A 25,479-nucleotide genomic window follows, 5' to 3' on the forward strand; every position below is an offset into this window, starting at 1 on the left:
TGCTATATAATTTAAAGATCCTAAAAATCTTTGCAATTGATTTTTTTCAGTAATTTCATCAGGAAATTTATCAGCAAATTGAATTGCTCTACTAATTGGTACTATGGTGGACTGATGAATATCGTATCCTAAAAATCTTACTTTAGTTTGAAATAATTTAATTTTAGGGGCAGATATGACTAAACCATTATTTTTAATGGTATTGACAAATGTATTTAAGTGTTTCCAATGTTCTTCAATAGAATTGGAAAAGATGAGAACATCATCTATGTAAACAAGGATGAATTGACTAAATGGATTAAAAATTTCATTCATGATATTTTGGAATTCACTCGGTGCGTTTTTTAATCCAAAAGGCATTACATTCCATTCATAATGTCCAAAGGGTGTAGTAAATGCTGTTTTGTACCTATCATTGGGATGTAACTGGATTTGCCAAAATCCACTTTTTAAATCAAATTTTGAAAAGATGACTGCATTGCTTAATCGGTTGATTAAATCTTTTTTATTAGGTACTGGGTATCTGATCCATTCTAGTACTTCATTTAATGGTTTGTAATTAATAACTAGTCGTGGTACTCCTCTTTCTTTTTCTGCATTTTTATTGACATAGAAAGCTGGACATGACCATGGCGATTTACTTTTTTGAATGATGTTATTACTTAGTAATTCATTAATTTCTTTCTTACAGGTTTCCATTACTTCAGGGTTCATTTGAATAGGTCTAGATTTTGTAGGGATCTGATTTTCATTAAATTCTTTTACATATGGTAGAGTTACTATATACTTTTTCCTATGCCAAAATGCACTAGGGAGGCTAAAACAAACTTCTTTTACTAGTTTTTCTTTGAATTTTTCAATTTGTTGACTAAGATTTTTATTAGTAAGGTGTTCTTCAACTAATTTATATCTGATTTCATTTTGTAGAAATCTTAGTTGATTTTCTTTTTGATTTAAAGAAGGTACAGGGTAGTTTTTAATTTGCTTTAATTCACGAAATTCTGGTTTTATTAAAAATTTAAATGTTACTTGTTGACCAAAAGGGTTAGTGGTAATTCCTTCGTGATTAGTTGTAAAAAGATAAAGTAAACAAATAAAAAGTGTTCCTAAAATCACTCTATCAGTTAAATTTTGGACTAACACAAAAGAAGTTCTAAAGCAAACTTCATCTTGACAAATTATGTACTTTGGGTAATTTATAATTAATTTGCATTTTACTACCATTTGCAGAACTCAATTGTTCAGTTGTTTTGTGAAAATACATAGTAGGAACCAAACCTTCTTGAATGCAATTAAGGTCTGCTCCTGTGTCAATAAGAGCACTGACTTCAATTTTGAAATCATGTACTACCAATTTTACTTTAGCATACCATTTTTGGTAGCAATCCTGGTAGTTAGTATCTTCTTCATTTTGAGTCTTTAACTGGTGGTCAGATTCTTTTAATTTGGTAATTTCTTTTTTAATAAGATTAACTTCCTGTCTGAGATTTGGCACAGTAGTTCGTTTAGTAATTTGATTTGATTCTATTTTAGCAGGGGATTGTCCGGGGGTGTTAGGGGGAACAAATTTCTTTGTTTTCTTGGTGACTGTTGTAACTGTATTAACTTTTTTGTAATATTTTTCTAGGTAATGGAAAAAATAGATTTCAGTTCTTATTTCTTTCATGAAATTCTCCCATTGAGTAATTATCTTTGTTTGTCTAGATTGTGAATATTTACTAGCATAGTCTTTCCTTTTTTGTTTATTTTCTTTTGACTTAAATTCTTTGTATAGTTTAGCAAAATTAATTTCAAAGTCTTTATGTAAAACGAGCAAACTTTGGTCAATTATTTCTTCAAAATCTGTTTGAGTTGGAGACCCTTGGGAGGTGTCTTCATCTTCAAATTTTGACTGGGTAGAATAACAGGGTTTACTAATTTGTGAGCTTGACTCAACACCTTGTAGTTTAATGTTATGATCAAGTAAATTTTTATCTTTCATAGGCTTGGTGACTGTTCTGTCAATAGTAACTGAGCTATTTGACCGACTTAATTCTTTGATTCTCAGAGGAGGGTTTGTTTTTTGTTGATCAAAACTTATTCTAACCGTACCATCTAGGTATTGTTGAATATAATCTAGATTAATTGTGTCATTCTGGAGTTTCTGTGGAAAACTCTCATTTTCACTAAGCCAACTAGCTGGTAACTGGATGTCATTCCAAGAAATGGTTTTGGGTACTTGAATATTGGCATTTGTACTACTTTGAATAAGGACAGTTTTGTCTTTTGGACTTTTGACTAATGCGTGAATATTTAAATTAGTTTTCATACATTTGTAATAAAGACGGTAGATTAATGCAATAGACTGACTTCCTTCAAGCATTTGAGTGATAGCGCCAGCAGTTTGAATATTTAAAGTTAATGCTTTTAATATATTCTTGTCATTTAAACTAAGGGGTAAATCGGGGTAACAGTTGAAGTAGACTGGACCATTATGTAGGCTTGACTCCATTAATCCTAACAAACTGTCACTATAGACTGTGAATCTGCTATCTCTTAGAGACAGTAATACTGAGGAATTTAATCCTTTTCTTGTAAGTGGGTTAATAGCTACTTGTATTAATCCTACATGAATATATTTATATCCTCTTTCGAGATGTCTTTTAATTGAATGTTGACTAAGAAGAGAACATCGTTCTTCTTGTTTAGTAATAGCATAAACATGTTCTGCAGTTTTTGCTACTTGATCCGTACGAAAAGTATCATCTAGAAAACTTGACTTGTAAATCTCTTTTACTGGGATTTTGGGAATATTCCAATTAGTTAATCCTGTATCTAGATCCTGATATTCATGTTCTTCTTGGTTGACTATGTCCGACAACTCTGATAAATTAGCCATTGAAGAACTGGCTGAAGAACTACACTTGAATAATCTGTTCATTGTTTTATTCCTAAAGATTCTCCTTTTAGTAATTTACTCCTAAAGTCTTCTCTTTTAGTATTTTAATCCTAAATTACCATGATAAAGACATACCCCACTTAACACATACCCATAGCCTACTGAACACATACCCTAAGTTTTTTCCCAACCCCTAACTACCCACCTGAGACTTACTCACGGGGACTTTTACGGATTACTACAGGGTGGCTCAAAGTGGGTGGCCAGTGTAAGGTGCTCGACCGAAGGCAACTAGAATTAATCTACCAATTGAAAATACAGCAGGAATAAAGGAACTAAACGAAAGATCAGGGGGAACAAATCAACTTACAGTTTACTCAGGGTTTAATCCTTCAACAATTTCCTACTTGGCTCTGATACCAAATGGGGGCGGAAGAACAGACACAGTAGAAGAACATGGTATATATATATATACACACACACACACACACACACACACACACACACACACACACTTAGGATCCAATGAGGGATCTCGCACGGCCTTACCGTGCGGGACTCCCCTTTCCCTATCAAATTGCGACGATCCGAGCCGCTCAAAGTGTGCAGAACGTGATTTTAAGGGTACCCACGAGAAATCAGCAAAAAAAATGATCGGGAAGGGCTTGATCCGAACAGTTTTTTACTGAACCGTTCAATAAAAAACTGTTCGAATCAAGCCCTTTCCGATCATTTTTTTTGCTGATTTCTTGCGGGTACCCTTAAAATCACGTTCTGATCACTTTGAGCGGCTCGGATCGTCGCAATTCGATCGGGAAAGGGGAGTCCCGCACGGTAAGGCCGTGCGGGATCCCTTAGGAGATCCGGACTGTATATATATATACAGTCAGGATCAAGTCAGGAGGTGTGGACCGGAGCTCCGGTCCGCACCTTCCTATTTCTCACATTTTCCGATTGAATTTCGATGATCCGAGCCGCTCAATGTGATCAGAACGTGATTTTAAGGGTACTCGAGTGAAATCAGCAAAAAAAATGACCGAGAAGGGCTTGATCTGAGCAGTTTTTTTTTTGAACGGTTCAGAAAATAACTGCTCAGATCAAGCCCTTCCCGGTCATTTTTTTTGCTGATTTCTCGCTGGTACCCTTAAAATCACGTTCTGAACACATTGAGCGGCTCGGATCATCGAAACTCAATTGGGAAAGGAGAGGTGCGGACGGGTGCGGACCGTAAGGGTGTGGACTTGATCCGGACTAGTAAAAATTCAACTCCGTCAGATATCGGTAAAGACTTGATCGATTCTACGCCCAATTTCCTATCAGCAAATCAGGCGTTGAATCTATCAAGCATTTACCGATATCCAATGAAGTTGATTTTTTACAATGATGCTTAAAAAATATTTTGAAAAAGTTGAGCGGCTCCAATCATTTAGATGAGATCTCTAAATGAGTTCTACAAAAGGCAGTGTACATTTGGTGTACACTAAATGGTGTACTCATAGCAATTTTGTTCCATGTAATAGAGATTTCCTAGTAACAGTACTCTTGTTTGAGGGAGGCACAACTGGGCTAGCTAGCATATATATTAATTAATTACTACAATATTGGTTCATCGATCGATTAGTCAAAAGCTCGCCTTCCTTTTATTATTATATTATAATCCTAAATTTAATAGGGTCTCCAGTAGCTTCTTTTTTTTTTTGATCCGCGTCTCCAGTAGCTTGTAGTATATATTTTGGAAGTCAACGCGTGTAATGCAATAGACGCTTAACTACTTATTACTCGACGAAACAAGTTTGGGTTATTAACTTTAATCCCTAGCTCCATTCGGCACGCTAGATGGGGAAATAACTTTTTATCTACTAAAATTTGATGCATTTTTAGCAACTAGAATAATATAAACAAAAGATATAATTGTTTTTAGTTTTCATTTTGCGCACCGAACAATCTTTTTAAAATGAGAGTTGTATCAATATTGTTCAAGGCTGCTTAATGTATTCTTGGGGTGGTAGACATTGATTGCCTTCTGTTTTCCTCATTTTGAATTATTTAGATAATTAGTTTGGCTTTGTCCAAAATATGATGAACTCTGTTCCTTTTAATCTTTGTAATCCTATTCAAAGATTAATAAAATCTTTTTTGCCAAAAAAAAAAACCTTCTATGGAAACCGATGAGATTGATGTGCACCAATGGTACACGTACAGATGGGCGGGCGGGGCCCATTTTTGGGTCCCTTAAAATGATCTGAACCGCTCATGAATTTTAAAAGAAAAGAAAAAGTTGAAGTTACCCAATAACTTTGTTAGAAACTTTTTGCTTAGCCAAGAAAAAAAAAAAAAACTTTGTTAGAAAGGCCACCATGCATATATAATGCATTTGTTTTCTTAGTAGTCGTTTTGTGATGATCTGTTTGGTATGATTGCACTTGTTGCCGACAACTTTGGACTTAACAATGAGAAGAAAGAAGAAGAAGAAGAAAATAAGAGAGTTCCGTAGTGAAGTTTCCGAAAATGACAAGAATTTGTTTTTCTTAGTTGCAACTTTGCATGGCTATCACATATATATGTTAATTTGTTTTCATGGTTGACGTTGAGTAGATGGTATTGCTACTGTAGCTGATTGTTTGACCACATTGTACATTTGTTGTTTCACAATGTTGATAGTTCAATTTGGTTCATAAAGAGGTCAGGAGTTCGAGTCTACGGCCACTTGCGTGTGGACGTTCTTCCTTTAGAATGACTTTTCCTTTCTTTCTTTGTTTCTATTTTAAAATGGACTTATAATTTCGTGTATTGGTTGAGTTGTTGGGCTTGGTTATCTCGTGGACTCTTACAATTGATGCATATACTATTCTAGGTTTGCCACGTCAGCATTTGATTATCCATTTAGCTCATAATCAAACTTAACAATCTCTATCTCCACATTGGTTATTTTTTCATCTCTAACCAAAAAAACTCCCACAATACACAATTCACATTTGTCCAATCGCAAACGAGTTTCAATCATCCACCCGATGTAACGATCCGCGCCAACTGACCTGCTTAACTCTTAGCCTAACCACGCTGCTCAAAAGGTTAACCTTAAATTATACAGTAGCTAGTCGGATTACGTTATATACTAACTTTACTTTTCATTCCCCACCGATGTGGGATTGTGGGCTCTTACAATCTCTCCGTCTTATGATGCAACGTCCTCATTGCATTTTGGCCCAACAACCTTCCCTTAATGGTCATAGTGTGGCACTTAGTTCTGTATAATACAATCAGTGTACTCGTACCAGATTCTAGAGGTGGCCCCCACTATGTAGACCAGGGTTGTACTCTGATACCAACTGTAACGACCCGCGCCAACTGACATACTTAACTCGTAGCCTAATCACGCGGCTCAAAAGACTGGTTAACCTCAAGTTATACAGTAGTTGATCAGATTACGTTATATACTAACTTTACTTTTCATTTCCCATCGATGTGGGATTGTGGGCTCTTACACCCGACCACACCAAATTATGCATCTCGATGAGACGATTCCAATGTGTAGTGTGTTTTTAAGTTATTGAGTTTTAGCTATTGGTAAAAATTGTTAAGTTTGGTTATGGAATTGGTGGAATTTGGTTATTTGCTAAAAGACTTGTAATTTTGCTTATTACAATATGGGATGTTTTTTTAGCAGCATTGTTAAATTTGTTCATCTACACTCATTTGCTTATTATAATGGAGATGCTTTAAGAGGGAGGTTGTGGATTCAAGCTGATGCATACTATCATACCGTGCGGCAAAAAAAAAAAAAAAAGAACCACACATACAAAGGGACAAAAATAGCCTTACAATTGCAAATTTTCCAAATACCCTCACATATACCAAATGACTAAAAGACCCCCACATATATACACCAATTACAAGAGAAGCCCTCGAATACTGGAACTCATCTCCCCCTTGATACCTCATTCACCTGCAGCTAGTAGTTGCACCAGGTTTTTATTTTTATTTTTAGCCATTCATTAATCTTAATCTTAATCTTAATCTTAATCTTAATCTACTCTATCTTAGGGGACTTGGGGAAAGGATGAGTCTATCACCAGGTTAACCATTCCCCAATCTAATTAAAGTGGTTCTGTTTATTACTCCTTAGTAGAAAAAAGTTGTCTACGAATTGTGGCACTAATATAATTTACTTTTAGTAGGTGGGTTTTATGGTCCCTATTATTATTATTAGTTGAAATGCGTGTAAGCTGCTACGAACATCGGCTGTTAGTTGACGGTGAATTTATATATGGTCCTAGGATTAGTCAAGCTGGACGTAAGATGGTCCGGACATCTAATTATAAGTATTAAAAAAAATTAAAGAGAATGGTATGGAAGACAAGCTAGTCAGACAAGTCCGGCCGCTCCCCAGTAATTGAATATTTTTTCTTAATTAAATGAGTAGTTCAACTGCTGCTGCTACATTTTATCGGATCGAGATTACAATTAAGAAAGTATATATATAGTGTCAATATATTATCATGTCCGTTTTCATCATTAATAATTAATTAGTACTGTACGTTTTCTTCTAGTTCTAGATTGTGATTTGTTTGACATTTGGTACTTAGTATTTAATACTTTATGAACACGGCCGGTCATGAAATCGCAAAGAAAGAGGGAAATATTTTTCATGGACCCCACACGCTTCCTTGAAGCAATTCAAAATCTCGCAGGAATACAATTCAAAATCGTAGTGCGTGTGTGTGTGTGTCTCAAAAATTCTACATAGTCGGTGATCGAGTTGATTAATAATTTAGGTTAGGCCAGGTATGTCTTTAAGCCAAACGATACTACAAGTAAGTTATCATACTTTGTTGCTTCGCGCGCATTGCTTCAATTCAACTTGTAAAGAGAAAAGCATTCTAATTACTAAATGAGAGAGATACTATTATTACTCTATTAGTATAGTATTGAGTAATGCATGCCTAATGGTATTTGTATATTTCCGAGATATATATATATATATAGTACTAATCTCTATCTATTTTTATGATCAGTAGTGTACGGGTCAACTAATTACGTGCATTTTCCTTGATGAATTTTGGGATTTTGAAGTACACAAACTTAGCAAATATTCAATCAACTATAGAGGGCAACCAGAACCCATTCTTCCTAAATTTTTAGGCTTGTATTTTTTCCAGTATATATATTTTGTGGGTTGTGTGATTTTTTTAGCCTTTTGTGGTATTTTTTTTGATTAATTATTCATCTAAACGAGAGACATAAAAAAAAAAAAAAAAAAGTATAAAAGTGTCAACCGAAGCTGAAAAAAGTTCATAGACGACAAAAAGCCAAAAATACCAGCTATTTGGTGGAGTATCTTTTGTCTTTAGTTAACTTTTTCCTGATTGTGGTCATAACTTTTTATTTTTTAGATTCATCTCTCGTCAAGACGAATAGTCAGACAAAAAAATAATATGTAAATTTACAAAGATTCAAAAAAAGGCAAATAAAAATACCAAAACAAAAGATACCAAAAATTTAATCATCATTGCGAAGAACAAAATCAAAGAAGAGCGAATCAGAAGAAGTAGCTAGCTTGATTACATGCTGCATGTAAACCAACAATATTGCTAGACTCTGACCCTTCCCCTTTGAATTCTGTATGATTCTGCATGTATGAAGGAATAACCTTGATCTGACTAATGCATGTGCAGAATATATTAATTATTACTAACAAAAGTCGTTCAGATCTTAATTATGTCTTTTACTGCATGCGTCGAGAATAAAGAAAGATAGTTTATCTTTCAGTCTTTTCTAGTTAAAGTAGAGCAAATGCAGAAGCTCCTCATTCGAATGTGCATGGAACGTTTGAATATTAGTATTATTAGACTTATAACTAGCAGGAGCGGAGGGGGGACGGTTGGAACGTCAAACGTGACACCCCCTTAATTAAGCTCCAAACCAATAAAAAATAGTAGACCTTTTTTTAAATTTTTGAATGATCGAATCTGAACCGTTTAATAATTATAAAATAATAATTCAAGTGGTCAATATGCATTAGCTCAATCAGATATTAATTTTAGGTACTTCGTTTTTTAATCAGATTTTAGGATCCTGAATTCTGAATGAAATTTGAAGAAAAATTAGATAATTGTGTGTCTGGTACCTGCTTGATCTGAATTGTAAATATTGTAGGGCTTGTTAAAAAGAGCATTAATCAAAAAATTTGTCTTAATCGGACATCGATAGGTATCAAAAGAGTTCATAATTTTCAAATAATGTTTGCGTTTAGATACCTATGGATATTAATTCGATCAAGATAACTTTTTTTTGTTAATGTTCTTCTCAACACACCGTAATAATATGTACAGTTCAAATCAAGGGAATATTGGGCACACACTTTTCTAAAATTTTCTCCAAAGTTCATTCAAAATTCAGAACTCTGAATTCTGAATGAAAAATTAAAAGATTGTATGAAATACTTATTAATTATCCGATCGAACTAATTTTTTTAAGGATCATTCAAACGGTGATTTGGGTTACTTGACCCCACTGATTTCCACATATTCATCCACTAAATCGATTGAATTTTTAATTTCAATGAAATTGCTCCAAGTATGATGCAACCCCATTAAAATTATAAATTCGCCCTCTTTGTAACACTAAAATTTTGCTAACCATCCATCAATAATTGTGGATATATACTCATTGAATGCTAAAGAAATTAGAGTTTTCATACACATCTTCAATTGAAAATACACATTTGCAAATTTCTATGCATAATTTCTGAATAACGACATTTATTTACACAATATCTCTTCCCGGTCAATCACTACCAGTAATTTTCTTGCAGCGATATTTTCTGTTTGATTACCAAATAATCAGAATATTAAGTATATGCCTAAATATTGACCCCATTATTAGAGGTTCCTGGTTCCGCCGGCCCTGCTGCCACGGATTCTTTTAGAATAAATTCATTAAAAGTCTGGGGAATAATAGCGCTTTCTAATGTGTAAATTACCATAGAGGGCATGGCCACGGCCTACTAGAAAAGGAAAAGAAGGAAAATGCGAAAATATATTTTGCATGCATGCATGGAAAAGGGGCTAGAAGGTTTGGGAAAATGGTGGCACTCAAAAGGACTTTTAGGAAAAAAAAGAAGAGGGGTGATCATACACGTTTCTTCTTTTTGACCCGCAAGTGTGAATTGGCTGGGCAGAAATAAAATACACACTTTTGACTTTGGGAGCCGTTATGGTTGGTAAGGTTTCAATTGGACATATATCAAAAACGGATAAAAATGCATCCAGTACGAATATCTCACTCTTCTTTAGTGTCGGATCGCTTTTTATTATCTGTCCTAAAATCAATTAGTGTTAGGAAGAGTTTCAATTAAGTCTTTTATGACATTCGACATCGCACCCGTAAGTCTGTTTTTAGATCGGCCGCAAGAAATAGCATTGTGTAACCAAATCCATAGGGTACTCCGGTACTAACATTTGGGATTAGTTCCAAGGTTTAGACAATAAATTACCTAGCATATGTGAGATCAAAAATGCTACGCGCACAACCGTTGTGCAAAACGCTTTGCACAATCAATCTCTGACCGTTCATTATTGTAATTAATGGTCAGGATTCATTTCATTTATGACCGGTCATAGATCCGGTAATAGATTATTTTTAATTTGAACCGTCCAAAACACATCTAGACGGCCAGAATTAGTTGCATAACCAACACAATGGTCGTGCGCATAGTATTTTTTATGTGAGATGAGAAGACTGCATATATATGCGGGTCATGGTGGATCAATAATGAACTTTGAACACATCCGGTGGTTACAATATGCAGACTAAATGTATAGTTAACTTATATCACTTCACTTAGACATCAAGGACACCAAAAGAAAGCAAATCGAAAATGGATGATTTGACAAGATAAATTACCTAAATGATACTAATATATTTATCAAGAAAAATTTCGTAAACTAAGGTGGGCCACACTTAAAAGAAATTAGTAATTAGGACTATTACATATATTCTATATTTGCGAGCAATATTTAATTAACTAAAATTTTTGGCGTTGAAGGTATTTGGAAAGGGGAGAGGCTAGCTGTTCAACTGTCTGCATGTGACATGTTCATCCAGGATTAGAAGTTGCACATGCAATTAAGAAGATTCAAGAGGGCCCACCAAATGTAATTTTAGTGGATTTGAGGTGCCCCCATCACTCAAATGTGATTTCAATTAAGGCCGGCTGGTGACCCAATTATGATCATATGGGCTAGCTGGGCCAATTTCCGGACTAGGAGAACATCTCTGCGCTCGATATTCTTTTTGTAAGAGCTTCCCTTTGCAGAACTTGTCGATGCATGCTACTATTATTGTACTATTATATATTCTTGATCTCTTTCGGAAAAGAGAGACTGTGTAAAATAAAACTACGTACAAGATAAAATTTTATGTGTATCTATTGAATGTGAACTGTAATAGCTTCTGTAAAATAATTAATATTGGGATGAAACAGAAACTGTTGGAAAGTAAGTTTGAATGACAAAAACGAGGTTCAACTGTTCTAATAGACGTTTGGTGATACGGCTTGAAAGGCAAGTGGGATTTTTAGTCAAAGATAAGATTTGGAAGAAGAAGAAGAAGAAATAAAATGTGGATAAAAATTGGAGTTGTGTGTTTGATTTTGTGAGTTTTTCCATAATTGTAAGGTCATCTATTTTGTCTAGTTTTGCCTATAAATGGGCTTGTAATATATACTATAAAAATGTGGGAGTTAAGTGAGAGTAAAAGACAGAGAGAAGTGTGAGAGCGATTGTGTAATTGTTTATGTGCTTTATCAATATAAATGTGCTTACTATTTTATGTGAAAATCTCATTCTCCCATCAGTGATTCCTATCTCTTCTGCTTTCCAACAGAAACGAACTTGAGAAAACAGAATTACAACCCATGATGGTGAAGTACAGAAATCCTTACCGGCTTGAAGCGGAACAAACACAGAACCGAAGTAGATACCGAAGTAGATCGAGGCCAACACTATTTCCTTGAGACAGAATTCGGCCTCGATCGATTACGTTGCTTACACGTCTGATTATCGGGACATGCATAGTGGGATACAGTGATATTCCGGTGCAGAAGAAGCACTGCAATTTGTTGGAACCGGGATTTGTTTATTTCTGGAAATAACAAATTGCAACACACCAAAAGTAATCAAGATTAGAAAACTTACGGAACCAATTTCAGGCGTCCAGAAATTAGCAATCGAGACTAGTATTTTATGGATAATACTATATCTTTAAAGCAAATTTGTCTCCCATACCGGTGCTCTTGGGTCTCTTGAACGTTTGCCTCCTATGATTACCCGATTTTCAAAGAACGAAAGTAGCACTACAATCTGTTCAACGGACGAATTAGAAAACTGTGCAGAATTCTCTCAGAATATGTATGTTATGAGTGCAGAAATTTTCATAGGTCCTATTTATTGAGAAGTAGACACCCCAATGAAGAGGAACGGTGACTATTCGGAATGGTGTTAGGAAAAAGACGCAACTGTTTGGATTGGTCTTGACCGGGGAGACACCACTGTTCGAACCTCGGCCGAACCAACACTTCATTTCCATTTCCACGTTACAAATGAAGAGACACTTCATGTTGCTAAGGTAAATGAAGCATTGGCACCCATTAGTTTAGCTTGCCACATGTTGGTTTATGAACCAACACTAAAATCAATTCAAAAAGCTTTTAAAGAATGAAGTAACTAATTAAATTAATTACTACAAGTTCCCATCAAACTTTAAGCCATGGAATTTTATGAATCCGTTGCCACGCATGGCCTTGTTCAGCGGCAAATCAAACAATTTCAATTACTCCACATTTATTTATCCATCGCAAGACAAATAAATTACAACCAAATCAAATGGTTTATTTTGGAGTCAATTTTCAATTCACTTATTTTCAACACAATTAGCATGCGCTTTAAAGTGGACTTCTGATTAGACTCTCTCGTATTCTCTTTGAAGTATGAATGTATATGCGGGAAAAGAACTATTCGAAAGAGACAGAAAAGAGATACAAATGTTGATAAAACAACTGTCAAGAAATTTTAATTCCAGTAAATTTTCTCCCAAAAGGGACTATCTATCCTCTCAATAACCCAGCTCAACCCCACCCAGGAAAATTGGGCACCAGTTATGTATTCACCTTGGTTTTCATATGTTACCAATTTGGGATGGGAAGATAGCTAGCTAGAGCAGGTGGCATTAATAGAAATTGTGCGGGATATTTGTGTACAAGGCTTTCAGCGACCGGAACCACAATCAGCCTGCCCTCCCGCGGAGCTGTGGGCCATGCGAGATGGCGTCAAACTAATCACAGATTTGAATACATCTTCAATAAGTAGAAATTGATTTCGATTCTCTACTTGCCATTCGACTCCTGGAAAATGGTGATAAATTTCATCCGTTTAGTAATCTTATTGATAATTGTAGAGCACTCCGGAGGAAGGTCGAAAAAGCAACATTTAAGCACATCTTCCATTACCAGATCCTTGGTCTTCCGATTTCATCTTGTGCTTAGTTGGGTTTGAGCTGTTTTTCCTCGGGATCTCTACTATCATATCGGGGACTGGTTTTTTGCCCAGCAACCTAATTGTTGGGCTGCTTTAGCAGCGGTGCCACTAAGCCTGCTAATTTATGAATGTGCTCGAGTCTAAATTTTGATAGTTTTGGTTCACTTCTGTATTTTGTGATGGCATCTGTAATGGTATTGCTATGCCCCTTTGTCAGAAGAAAGGGAAAAAAAAAAGTACTGTACATCTTAGGGGTGTACACAGGTTGGACGGGTCGGGTTCGTCCCCCGAATCCGAACCAAACGAGTGAGAATAACCGTCCGTGTGCCCGATTTTTTTTTTTGATCGGGTCAGGTCGGGTCCAACCAAAACTGAAGTAATCTATATGAATTGGTCGGTTTTGGTCGGATCGGATCGGGTAAGAAAAACAACACCCCGAGCCCCGAACCGAAAACTAATTTTTTTCAAAAAATGAACCCGTACCCGACCGAACCACATGTTCGGCTCCGCCCGAAACCCTTCGGATCGGATCGGATCGGATCGGATCGGGTCCGTCGGGTCACGGGTTTTTTCACACCCCTAGTACATCTCTTCTACTAAGCAAACAATGCGTTGATATTATGGCAAAGATAGCGAGCAATGATATGCATGCTTTAAATATTTTAATTGCTATCCCTTCTAGCTTTTTCAACCAGTTTGTATGTCGATATTCAAGGGATATCATATCCCAGAACTTGTTTAGTTTAGTTAATATACGTTCCTGTTTTACCAAAAAATTAAAAAAATTGTGGGATGGGATCAACTTAAGTTACCATCTTCAACCAATTTCCAAGTATAAGTGTGGAGGCAATCCATTCACTTCAAAAATGGTTTCTGCAAAATTCTGAAGTGATGTCAATCTCAACATGATTGAAGATTACACTACCATGTGCATCCATCTAAGAACCTTAAATTTGGCTCAAAGAGAGCCTAAACTCTCTCATTCAAAACCTTTCTTTTTGTCAATATATGCATCACATCTCGGCATTGCATAGTCGCATATCATCTAAATCGTTATCCTAGTAGCTTCGAATCTGTGATGGTCTTTTCTGTAGAGCATACTGGATTGTTTCCTAAGGGGAGAAAAAAGATGACACCATAACATCACCATCAAAAAAAGATCAACCAAGTTTTGATTTGCACAAGAACATGAACATGATGTCTTCATCAATTGTTTATGACTCTGAGCTCGTGGTTGAATTATTGAACACCCATCTCGTGATGGCATGGGACTAATTTTCTTTAAGCGTTCACACTCACGTATTTGGAGATATCTAAATACATATGTCGGAATGTGAAGGGCAACTTTACAGACTTTTTCCATGACATGAAAAGGCCAAAAGGGAAAGGGAAAAAAAAAAACCCATAGCTTTTGCACAAGTTTTGACAGGGAAACACAATTGCACACCATATGCCATGAAAATAGGCCTTTCCACAACGATTGATGTCAGTTTCTATTACAAGTGATCTAGCTTATATGAGTATTTTGATGGTCAATTCTCACAAAAAAATTAACTATGAAACCACTTGGGTTTAGGAATTGTTATCAATATTCTGTAAATTCTTTCTTCTCTTCTGAATTACATAGTACCCAATCCCTCCCAAAACAAGAACAAGAATCAATCCATCAGCTACTCCCACAACCACCAACACCCATTTTTTCAAACCAGAACTCTTCCCCTTACCTCCACCACTTCCTTTCGGAACCTTAACCATATAACTCGATTCCTTCAACCGCGAAACCTGTTTCACTCCTCTAACAAGACCATACCAAAAACACTCTCCCGAATCGAATGTATACAATGCAGCAGTACAATTACAGTCATCCAAACAAATTTCCGAACACTTTTCTCTGCTCACGTTATCCTTCACATTTGTACCCTTTAATACGGTAGTAACGCCAGGTAATTCTACCATCTCCATCTGATTCTTCCCACAAAACCCTCCAGAAATTCCATTGCTGCAGTTGGAATTCATCCCATCTCTTGTTATGAACCGAATGCACGAACAAACATCAGATAATGTACATATACCGTAAGGCTTACATACCAAAGGAAGATCACAACTGTTGTTTATAGCCAAAAAAGAGGCCTCAAATTTCCCCTGCTCAGTTGAGTAGTAATAAAAACCCAAATTCCCCGTTTCGTTCCCCAATGCCATAAATCGCAAGGGTTGAAATCCTCCTGATGGAATTTGGTCAATTTTCGTATATTCATCACCAAAGATGTCTACTCCTTTATTGCTCACTTTGATAAATGTGATGTTTTGGTTGCCGAGAGGCTTGAATTCCCAGTACGTATAATTGACCTTATCAGAATTCAAGTACAATGCAAGCTTGTCATGCTGGATTTCGAATGAAAAGAATGAAGTTGAGTTGGTGGGGAAAGAAGTTAAGTGAGTTCTCACATTCAATCTCTGCCCCCAGAGCATTATATTGGTAGGAAAATTGAAACTCTGCCATTTTATCTGGTCGAGGGCGTCTACCAGAACTAGGTTACCTGTTCTTAGTAAGTTCAGTCTCTGCATCAACACAGGTTCAGTATCAGAGAATTGGCATAATGTTGAGAAATTGCAGAACATAATCTAACAAGTTTCAGATTCTTGTTTCTGAAAATAAGTTTTCAGTTGCTCACTTGTTTTCACAGCTACTTTTCGGAAACTGGTACTAGACCAGACATGTTTTTTTTGTTTCGGTTTCCCATCAAAAACCGAAACATAGAAAGAAAAAAAAAAGTGAAAACCTATATCCATTTTAATGTAAACAAGAAGCAGAAAAATCGACAACGTTACCACACGGATCATTTAAATTTACCTCCACACCTTGTCCAGAAGTCCCGGCTTTCCATCCAAGGCGGTCCTCTTGACCCTTTAACTGTAGATCTCCGCTTTGAGTCAGCTCGAGCACACATTTCTCTGTGGTGTAAAACCGCGAAAAATGGCCAGAAGTCCATACTTTTACATCTCCGAGGAAAACATCTAATGAACATGAGTACTTCTGCTCTCCAGATTCAACACTCAATGCAACTTTGAAATTGGGAACCATCTGTTCAGATTCAATTATAAAAGCTCTTCCTATGAACCCCATGCTGTATTCTGTTGGGACAGGAATGGTGACCTTGTATCCAATATGAATATCAGAGTTGCAGTGGCCATGAGTGAACAAGTGAATGAGAAAAACGAGGAAACAGAGTTTCATGGGGAATTGAGGCCTATGTTTTCATATTTGATAAATCAGTTTTTGAGATATTCCAGTAGGTGGGTATGCAATGTGGGTAAGGTTTTGTTTTTGTTTTTATTTTTATTTTCAGGTGGGAATCAATGAAAGTGAATGATGGGGAAAGGTTGGAATGAGTGGTAAAACACTGTCGAGTGTCACCCCACTCCCAAAAAGTGCATGAATATTGTATAGCAAGAGGTGGTTTTTTTCGTTATTAGACCCACTTTTTGGTGATAAAATAAAAAGGTAATCAATGACTATCATTGACAGCTCTCCACGCTAACAGTTCAAGAATGCAGTTCTAGAATACTTTTTTTTTACGGCAAAAAAAAATAATTTTATTAATCTTTAAAGTTGTTACAAAGATTAATAGAAACACGAAGAGTACATAGTATCGTATCCGAGACCCAAATCTTAGATTGACAAAATACAAACCAAGAAAACACCAATATGAGACAAGTCCAAACACTTGAAAGACCTAAAGTCCGGATATATGGGACAAGCCCAATAATTAAAACAGAGGGAACACAACCCAAACATCTAAAGAATCTAAAAGTCCAGATTACAAGGGACAAACCCAAACAACTAAGCCCAAAACAAAATCCTACCACACTGAACTGTGTGCAGTTCTAGAATACAGTTTTGACAGCACTATATCCTTTCTTGAATGAACTTTTACTCATGTAGTGATGATGTTTAGATGACTTTTATTGTGTCATAACTATAAGCTCTTGAATTAGAGTTCAGTATTCTTGGAGTATATGGCGCTACATACGTGGTACTCCCCACTATTTATATAACGACAAAATATTCAGTAGAAAAATTAATCTTATTCAATTATGTTGCGTGGTTGAAAGACGGAGAGCAACTCACATTGTGTACTGACCAGTATTCTGAAAGTGCCCAACAATTGGCCCTTGAATTGTGTGTTTTTATTGCAAGACATGAGCTAGTGAGTGTGTTGCTATTTCTGGACCCCAGGGAGTGCAAAATGCAGGCAGAAGGTAATGGAATTCCAGGTGGGACCCTGTCCCTATAATTTTGGTTGAGTAGATAACTTTGAGTGCCTCTTTTTTGGGTGGGGAAGGAATCAAGCTAACTTTTGAGTGGGAGAGTGACGAATACATGTAATTAGGATATGGATGCCCCACTTAAAAATCATTTTTAATTAGACATGTACTACTATATACTATTACTTTAGGCGTTGCTGACACTTGTATTACGCTCGAATGATGTGTAATAGGACCTTATTATGTGAATGAATTAAACAAAAGAACCATAATTGTCACCTACAATTCAGTGTTGTATCAATAGAACTTTTGGCATGCGCCGAGGACCAAATTATGGGACATTCAAATTATAGTCCAACAATATTCGTAGGTGCCATAGCAGCTCTCTACCATACATTTGTAGTATGTGCAGTAATGTTCCAGCAACGTAGAATAATCACTCTAATTAATTTCCACTTCGACATAGAATTATTAGGAATCTGAAAGATTCTTTTAGTTTTCATCGTAGAATAATCACTCTTATTAATGTCCACTTCGACAGAGAGTTATTAGGAATCTGAAAGTTTCTCTTAGTTTTCATTTTTGACACGTGTATTTAGGACTTCAACCTACTTAATCTATGAATAGCTAAGGGCTTAGAGGATATACAAAAGCAATTTCATTTATCCTCGTTTTATCCACTTTTGCTTAAAACCTTTGAAAGGTTGTGCTCATTCCAAATTACATATTGTCAAAAATTACATATTGATAATTGAAATCGTTCATTTTGAGATTGTGATTTGAATATATGACCTTGACTGAAATCTATGATTTTGGGGAATAGAATTCGCCTTACTACGTCGCCTAAGTTGCAAAGGTAAACCCACCGTTAGTGCCCGAACCGGTCAGGGTCGATCGACAAAACACTCCAATGGTTAAGTGAGAGGTTGCAAGAGGAGAGCAAAATACAAAGCGATTAGAGTTAGAAGGAACGACATACCCATTAGGGTTAGGGGTGGGGTGCACACTGACCCGCTAGCTCGCCCAACCTGTTTTTTTTTTTTTTTTTTTTAAGGATTTGGGATATGTATTTAGGCCCATCCATCGAATTGGGTTGGGTTGAGTTTTTAAACCCGTTTAATTAATTGGATGGGCTTGTGAGTACCTTTAAAAAAAAAAAGTAAAGTCCAAAAATAGAGGTCCACTGGGCCATTAGCCCAGGCTATGTTTTTATAAGGTTTCTGGTCCATTGACTTAGGCTTCGTTCCGAAAATCTTCTTAAAAACTAAATACTTATTTTGCCACTTCTTATTTAAAAAATAAGAAGGGTCATTCCACAAAATCCAAACAAAAAGTTCCTTTCACATTTTCAAACTCAAAAATAATGTAAATGAAAAAAAAAATTCAAATTTTTTTGCACCGTATTAAAGATCTCAATGAGATCTATCAAACAAGATCCATTGTGATAGGAAAATTATTTGCGTAAACACATGATTTTTGAGCTTGAAGTTGCCTTATACAAAAAATAAGACTGTTGCTATGATAATGGGCGCCGGGGGAGGAAAATCGTACCGGCGGCCGCATCGGGCCGTCTCCGGCCATCGGACGGCCGATCCGAGCCGTCCAAAAATTCTAAAAAAAAAAACCGAGGGGGCCAACGCGGGAACATCCGAGGTGTGAATCAAGCACGCTTTTTCCGTGTATATATGATACCCCCTTGGGGTTTTTTTTTAGAATTTTTGGACGGCTCGGACGTCCGGTGGCCAGAGACAGCCCGGCGCGGCCGCCAGTACGATTTTCCTCCCGTCGCCCATTAGTACCTATATAAATTCTTCCAAAATAAGTAACACCCTTCTTATTTTCCGGAACAACCCTTCTTATTCAACAAAAAATAAGTTCTTAACTTGTTTCTAGAACACAACCTTAGTTTTATTGTTTAAAGTCCTTGTATGGACAAAAATACCCTAGTGCTTCCTTTCTCTCCGGCAGAACTCTCTCTCTCTCCTAACTTTATCGGTAGTTTCCAACTCCTTTGCCGATTTCAACTGAGGTCACAAAATATCTGCCGAAAACTTAGCTCCGGCAAACGACCGCCAACGATCGCAAAAACCTCAGCTCCAGCGGACACTATAACAAAAAATGCTCCGGTTAGGACTGATTCGTTTCCCAATCCCTCAACCACCGGCACCGTCCACTCTGGGAGGATAACGGTGGTAAGTGGTCTCAACCTCCGCAGACTCAGAAATTATCGGTATGGCGTGATGGGCCCATTGGAGAGAGAGAGAGAGAGAGGCGCAATCCTCGTAGTGTTGGCAGAGTGGGGAATTGATGATGTAAGGGGTCTGAGTTGGGTTGGACTCCTATTTTTGTTTTTTTCCTTTTAATTTGTTTTGCTGACAAGTGGCACAAAACTTCTTCATTTTCACTTTGCACTTCTTCTTCTTCTTCTTCTTTTTTGTCTTTGTCTGCTGGTATTTAATTTTTTTTTTAGGTAAATCTGCTAGTATTTTAAATTTGAGAGGATGTAAATGGAAAAAGAGGAAATGATAGTATGATGTTGGGAATGGGAGATGTTGACTCCTTTTATTACTGGAGTATGTAAATATTGGAAGATGAAAATATCACGGAAATGATATGTGTCTTGAAAAAAAGTTTGAATAGATAAGCTTATGTGTTATCAAAAAATTACTATCAATTTTTTTTGAATAAAGACAAAAATAAGACATTTTAATCAATTAGTAGTGCTATACATACCGACAACCACTATCCCAAAATCGTACTGACGGCCTCGCCGGGCCCACTTCAGCCACCGGACGGCCGATCTGAGCCATCCAAAAATTCTAAAAAAAGACTGAGGGGGCCCACGCAGAAATCAACAGCATCCGATGCGTGTAGGGTGCTCGACTCAAACACCTCATTTTCGCATATATATGTATGATTTCGGGATGGTGGTGATCGGTACCAATATCTTTACTATTAATCAATGAAGACAAAAAACTAACCCAAAAACTAACAAATGCGAAACAAAATCAACTCGTAAAAAAAAACTCAATCGGACATTGTGAGTATTTAATCTTTTTTCATTAAGAATTCAGGAGAACTTTGATGAAAAGTTAGAAAATTGGATTAAACACTTACATTTACATGATTGAAACATTTTTCCTTTGGAGAGCTCAAAAAATATTTTAAAACTAATAAATGTCTCAAATTATTTTGTGGGATCTCATAGTAGGCCCCACTCACCCATCGATACACTATCCGTACCCATATCATTTTTCTTACAAGTATGGTTGTAATGAACACATATAATATCTATTATTTTAAAGAGAGAACTTTATCCACCTCTTTATCCTCTATTATTATCTTGGCCAAAAGTTGAAAAATGAAACAAATGTTGGTTTGAACAAATAATTATATATGTTGATTTTATTGTGATTATACAAAGAACAAAATTCTCAAAGATAACCTTATTTGTTGGTCTTTTGGGATAACTCATATTATAGATTTGAAAGGTAACCATATCTATTAGATTTGTTTCGATTGTACAGAGCACTTGCAATAACCTTATTTGTCAGTATTTTTGAAAAAATGATGGTACAAATTTGGACAGATAACCATATCTATTGAATTTATTGAGCATAGCTCTTAGTCTTTTTGGAATAATACAAAAAGTATAGACAGATAATCACATCTGTTTGTTTTACTGCAATTATATAGACTGCATATTTCATGAAAATAACATCGAATTAGGCATCACAAACTGCAGGCACTCAAACAGCAAAAAGAACCAAACAACAATCTCTTTCAATCAGTGCATCACCACTAATCTAGTAAGGATGAACACGGTCATAGTCAAACTACGCTATAACATACGGCCCAGTGAAGCAAAGACACTTGGAATGTGAACAAGCCTAGCATAGTTGCTAAAGCCTTAGCCCCAAAATTGGGCAAAACCACCCTACTGCATTTCGCATTGTGCCCCAAAATTGGGCAATTGATAAGCGGCACCAACTGCCCAATACCAACAATAGGTTTTGTTTTGTAAAACCACAATACCAGCAGTGAATTGAATGCCAAACTCAAATTTGCAAGGAATTGGGCAAAAAGGAGCCATAATTTGTCATCCGATTCCCAAATAATGGTACCAATTCTACTAGTTTGATAGAACCATGGTGGACAATGAACTCCACACACGATGACCACTTTGAAACCAACAAAAATAGATATGGTTTCTCATATATCTGGTTATCAATTTGCCCATTCTCATATCTTTCTTACCCAATCCAAAAATAAACAGTGTAAAATTAACCGAATACGGCAAGAACAGTACGCCTCGAGGAAATACCTTAACACCAACGGAAAAGGAGATCTCCATCAACTTGAACATAGCTTCACCTGTACCGAACCAAAGTGAGGAGCGGAAATCCTCCTTTGGACGAACCCCATCGCCGCGCCACTGTTGCATCTTAGCGAGAATGGAATGAAAACGGGTGTTGAGATGTGCAGAGCTTAATACCTATGGTTGAACTGTTTGGGCTTTGAACTCCGATGGTGATTATGGAGTAGAATCGAGCGGCGACCCTCCTCCTAGTCGACAACCCAGATTGGGTTGTTTGATGATGGGTAATTGTTTACATCATATTTCATCGCCTGTCGATGATCGATCGAAATGTGACAATTATGAGAATGCTTCCTATTTTATTATTATTAAGTATTCGTATTAACATTAGAACTAGTATTAGTATTTCTTTTATTATTGTTATTTGCATGCAAAACACTTAGCTTGCTCCTACACATGTGGAAGTTAAAAGGACATTTGTCATGCTCCTACTCATTTGAAGGGAAGTGGGAAGTTATTTGACAAGTGGATGCAAATGATTGAATGAAGACTAGTGAAGAAGTTAGGAAGTTATTTCCTACATTTGTTGTTTTCTATAAATAGTCTTTTAATACTTCATTGTAATCTCTCTCCAACAAATCAAAATCTATCTTTATTTGTCTTAATTTCTTGCACTCCTAATCCATTCAGGTTATAATTAGGAGTATGAGTAGAATTTCATATTCTAAGCTTAACTTAGGATCTTCGATGTGTCGATCACGGCAATAGATCAATCGTTGAAGATTAATGGAAGTCTCTTCCATTTGTCTTCAATTTCGTTCTTAATCTCACATTTGACTTGATTGCCATTTCTCTTCCAGTGAAGTCCTGAAATGCGGCGTGGAACCACAGATCCGTCTTGTGGAGACATGGCTGCATTCGCCTTTATTTTTGTTGTTGGCATTGTTTCCCAAAATCTCTGTCGATTTCGATCGAGGGAAAAATTGGTAAATAATTTTGGCACTAGAAGGAGGGCATTATTACTAAATCGGAAGTAATGGCAAAGATCGACTGTGAAAATGAAAGCCTTTCATGTAAGGCTTGAACATTTTGCAAAAATGGAATAACGGCCATTTATTGGCCAACTCTTGAATCGTTCTGGATAAAGAAAAGAACCAATAGAAGTGGATAATGGCTTGATAGATAATGGCCAATTCTTGAATCTGTTTGCATATATGGATGATGTCTGGAAGAAGCAAGTGTAATATTGAGAAATGACAGAATTCTGCCTTGCACGAAAGGCTTGAATAATTTGAAATTGACCATTTGTTAAAAATGGTCCATTAAACATATGGCCATAAATTAGACAAGTGGCTATGAAGTATAGCCAAATGGTTGTGCATTAGAACCCTACAGTGGCGCATGGAGCCATGGAGGCTTGAATATTCAAAACAGGCCACTGTAAAAGAGGTTCGTAAGTTGGATGAATTTGAACATGTCCATGCCGCCATTTTTGTGTTTAGGCGATTGTTCCTCCTTTCGATGTCAATGATGAATTTGGGGGGCAAAAATTCATTTTTAGAAGAGCCAACTATAAAACTTAAATGGCTCAAAAGTTTGAAACTCAAAGTGAGTCGAATTATGAATATAATTCGACTAGAGTTTTTCAATTTAGACCATGAATGGTTGAAGTAGAAAATGATCCCTCCACTCCATCTATATGGGCTAAGAATAGTGAAAACTTAACCATGGAGTATGAGTTCAAGCCAATTACGGCTGTGAAATATGAACTACATGTTCAATATGAGGTCAACAGTCAAGTAAATTGTTTTTGTATTGACCAAGTAGTGTTGATGAAAATGCTCCTTTACTCGTCTGGTGAAGATTTTTGTATTTGCCAGGTGTCCAAATTGGATTTCTAGAGCCGTTTATATGGCTTTGGTTGATTTGATAATTCTACGACAAATCTGCTTTGGCCACTCTTGGAAAGATGCAAGTACAACCTCTGATTGGAGATCAACTGTATAAAATTACTCCAGCCGATCGACCACAGGATGCTTCTGTCAATAATAGGCCATAGTCCTCTCGATTTTTTGCACAGTCGATAATGGACAAGGCTTCTGGCAAATGTACGTAGCACATACTTTCAAAGCACGGTTCTTGTATTATTGATCTTTGATTACAAACTTTAATCATGTTTACGGGCCAAAAGAACCCTTTGAAAAAATATGTGAAAATTGATGGTTGCCCGATTTTATTTGGTTTGACCAAATGAATTTGGGGGGCAAAAATTCATTTTTGAAGCAAAATAAATGCCTTTACAGTTCATTGTTGTGGGCCAGCCTCACGGCATATGCTTGGTGCTTGACAAAAGCAATATTATCCCATAATTATCGACTGAGGGAATATTGCATCTTAGAAGCCAACACATGACTTTCGACGGTAGTTTTGTTTAAGCCTTGAAGGCTTTGTTACATCAGTCGAAAAGTGAAAGGGTTGATGTAAAATTTATCTAAAACTCTTCAAGAGTTGGGAGCATAAATATTTACACTGTAAAAGGTTATCACCCGTCGATATCGACAAAAGGGTGATTTAAAACTAGTTAAATTATTCACTTGGGTTACGTTAGCCCTTCACCCAAATGAATAAGGGGGCATTGTTTACACCATATTTCATTGCCTATCGATGATCGGCCGAAAGGTGGCAATTATGAGAATGCTTCCTATTTTATTATTATTAAGTATTTGTATTAATATTAGAACTAGTATTAGTATTTATTTTATTATTGTTATTTGCCTGCAGAACACTTGGCTTGCTCCTACACATGTGGAAGTTAAAATGACACTTGTCATGCTCCTACACATTTGAAGGGAAGTGGAAAGTTATTTGACAAGTGGATGCAAATGATTGAATGAAGACTAGTGGAGAAGTTAGGAAGTTATTTCCTACGTTTGTTGTTTTCTATAAATAGTCTTTTAATACTTCATTGTAATCTCTCTCCAACAAATCAAAATATATCTTTATTTGTCTTAATTTTTTGCACTGCTAACCCATTCGGGTTATAATTAGGAGTATGAGTAGAATTCCATATTCTAAGCTTAACTTAGGATCTTCGATGTGTCGCTCATGGCGATAGATCAATCGTTGAAGATTAATGGAAGTCTTTTCCATTTGTCTTCAATTTCGTTCTTAATCTCACATTTGACTCGATTGCCATTTCTCTTTCGGTAAAGTCCTGAAATACTGCGTGGAACCACGGATCCGTCTTGTGGAGACATGACCGCATTCGCCTTTATTTTTGTTGTTGGCATTGTTTCCCGAAATCTCTGTCGATTTCGATGGAGGGAAAATTTGGTAAATGGTAACGAAACCCTGTTGTTGAAAGATGCAAATGCTTTAAGACCCATTACCCAAACCATTAAGGCTTAGATCTCCGGAGCTTATTTTGGATCGAAGACAACACTGAGTCGAATTTGCAATCCCACTTGAGGAGTATGTTCGAT

At 36.4% G+C, this 25,479-nt stretch overlaps 1 protein-coding gene across 2 annotated transcripts; it reads right to left on the bottom strand.

Annotated features, from left to right (window-relative positions):
- Positions 1-14,802: 14,802 nt before the first annotated feature.
- Positions 14,803-16,855, bottom strand: LOC131322335 (G-type lectin S-receptor-like serine/threonine-protein kinase SD2-5). 2 transcript variants are annotated; one of them, XM_058353637.1, is made up of 3 exons: positions 16,265-16,855; positions 15,859-15,972; positions 14,803-15,759 (listed from the first exon to the last, which is right to left on the bottom strand). In XM_058353637.1, exons 1-3 carry the CDS (start codon positions 16,646-16,648, stop codon positions 14,986-14,988), a joined length of 1,272 nt encoding a protein of 423 aa, XP_058209620.1. In that variant the 5' UTR covers positions 16,649-16,855; the 3' UTR covers positions 14,803-14,985. The 2 variants fall into 2 exon arrangements, with proteins under 2 accessions (XP_058209620.1, XP_058209619.1); XM_058353636.1 differs by having other exon boundaries at positions 14,803-15,972; positions 16,265-16,853.
- Between the last annotated feature and the right edge of the window lie 8,624 nt (positions 16,856-25,479).

Source organism: Rhododendron vialii, chromosome 4a, assembly GCF_030253575.1.
Source record: "Rhododendron vialii isolate Sample 1 chromosome 4a, ASM3025357v1".
NCBI classification, from domain to species: Eukaryota; Viridiplantae; Streptophyta; class Magnoliopsida; order Ericales; family Ericaceae; genus Rhododendron; species Rhododendron vialii.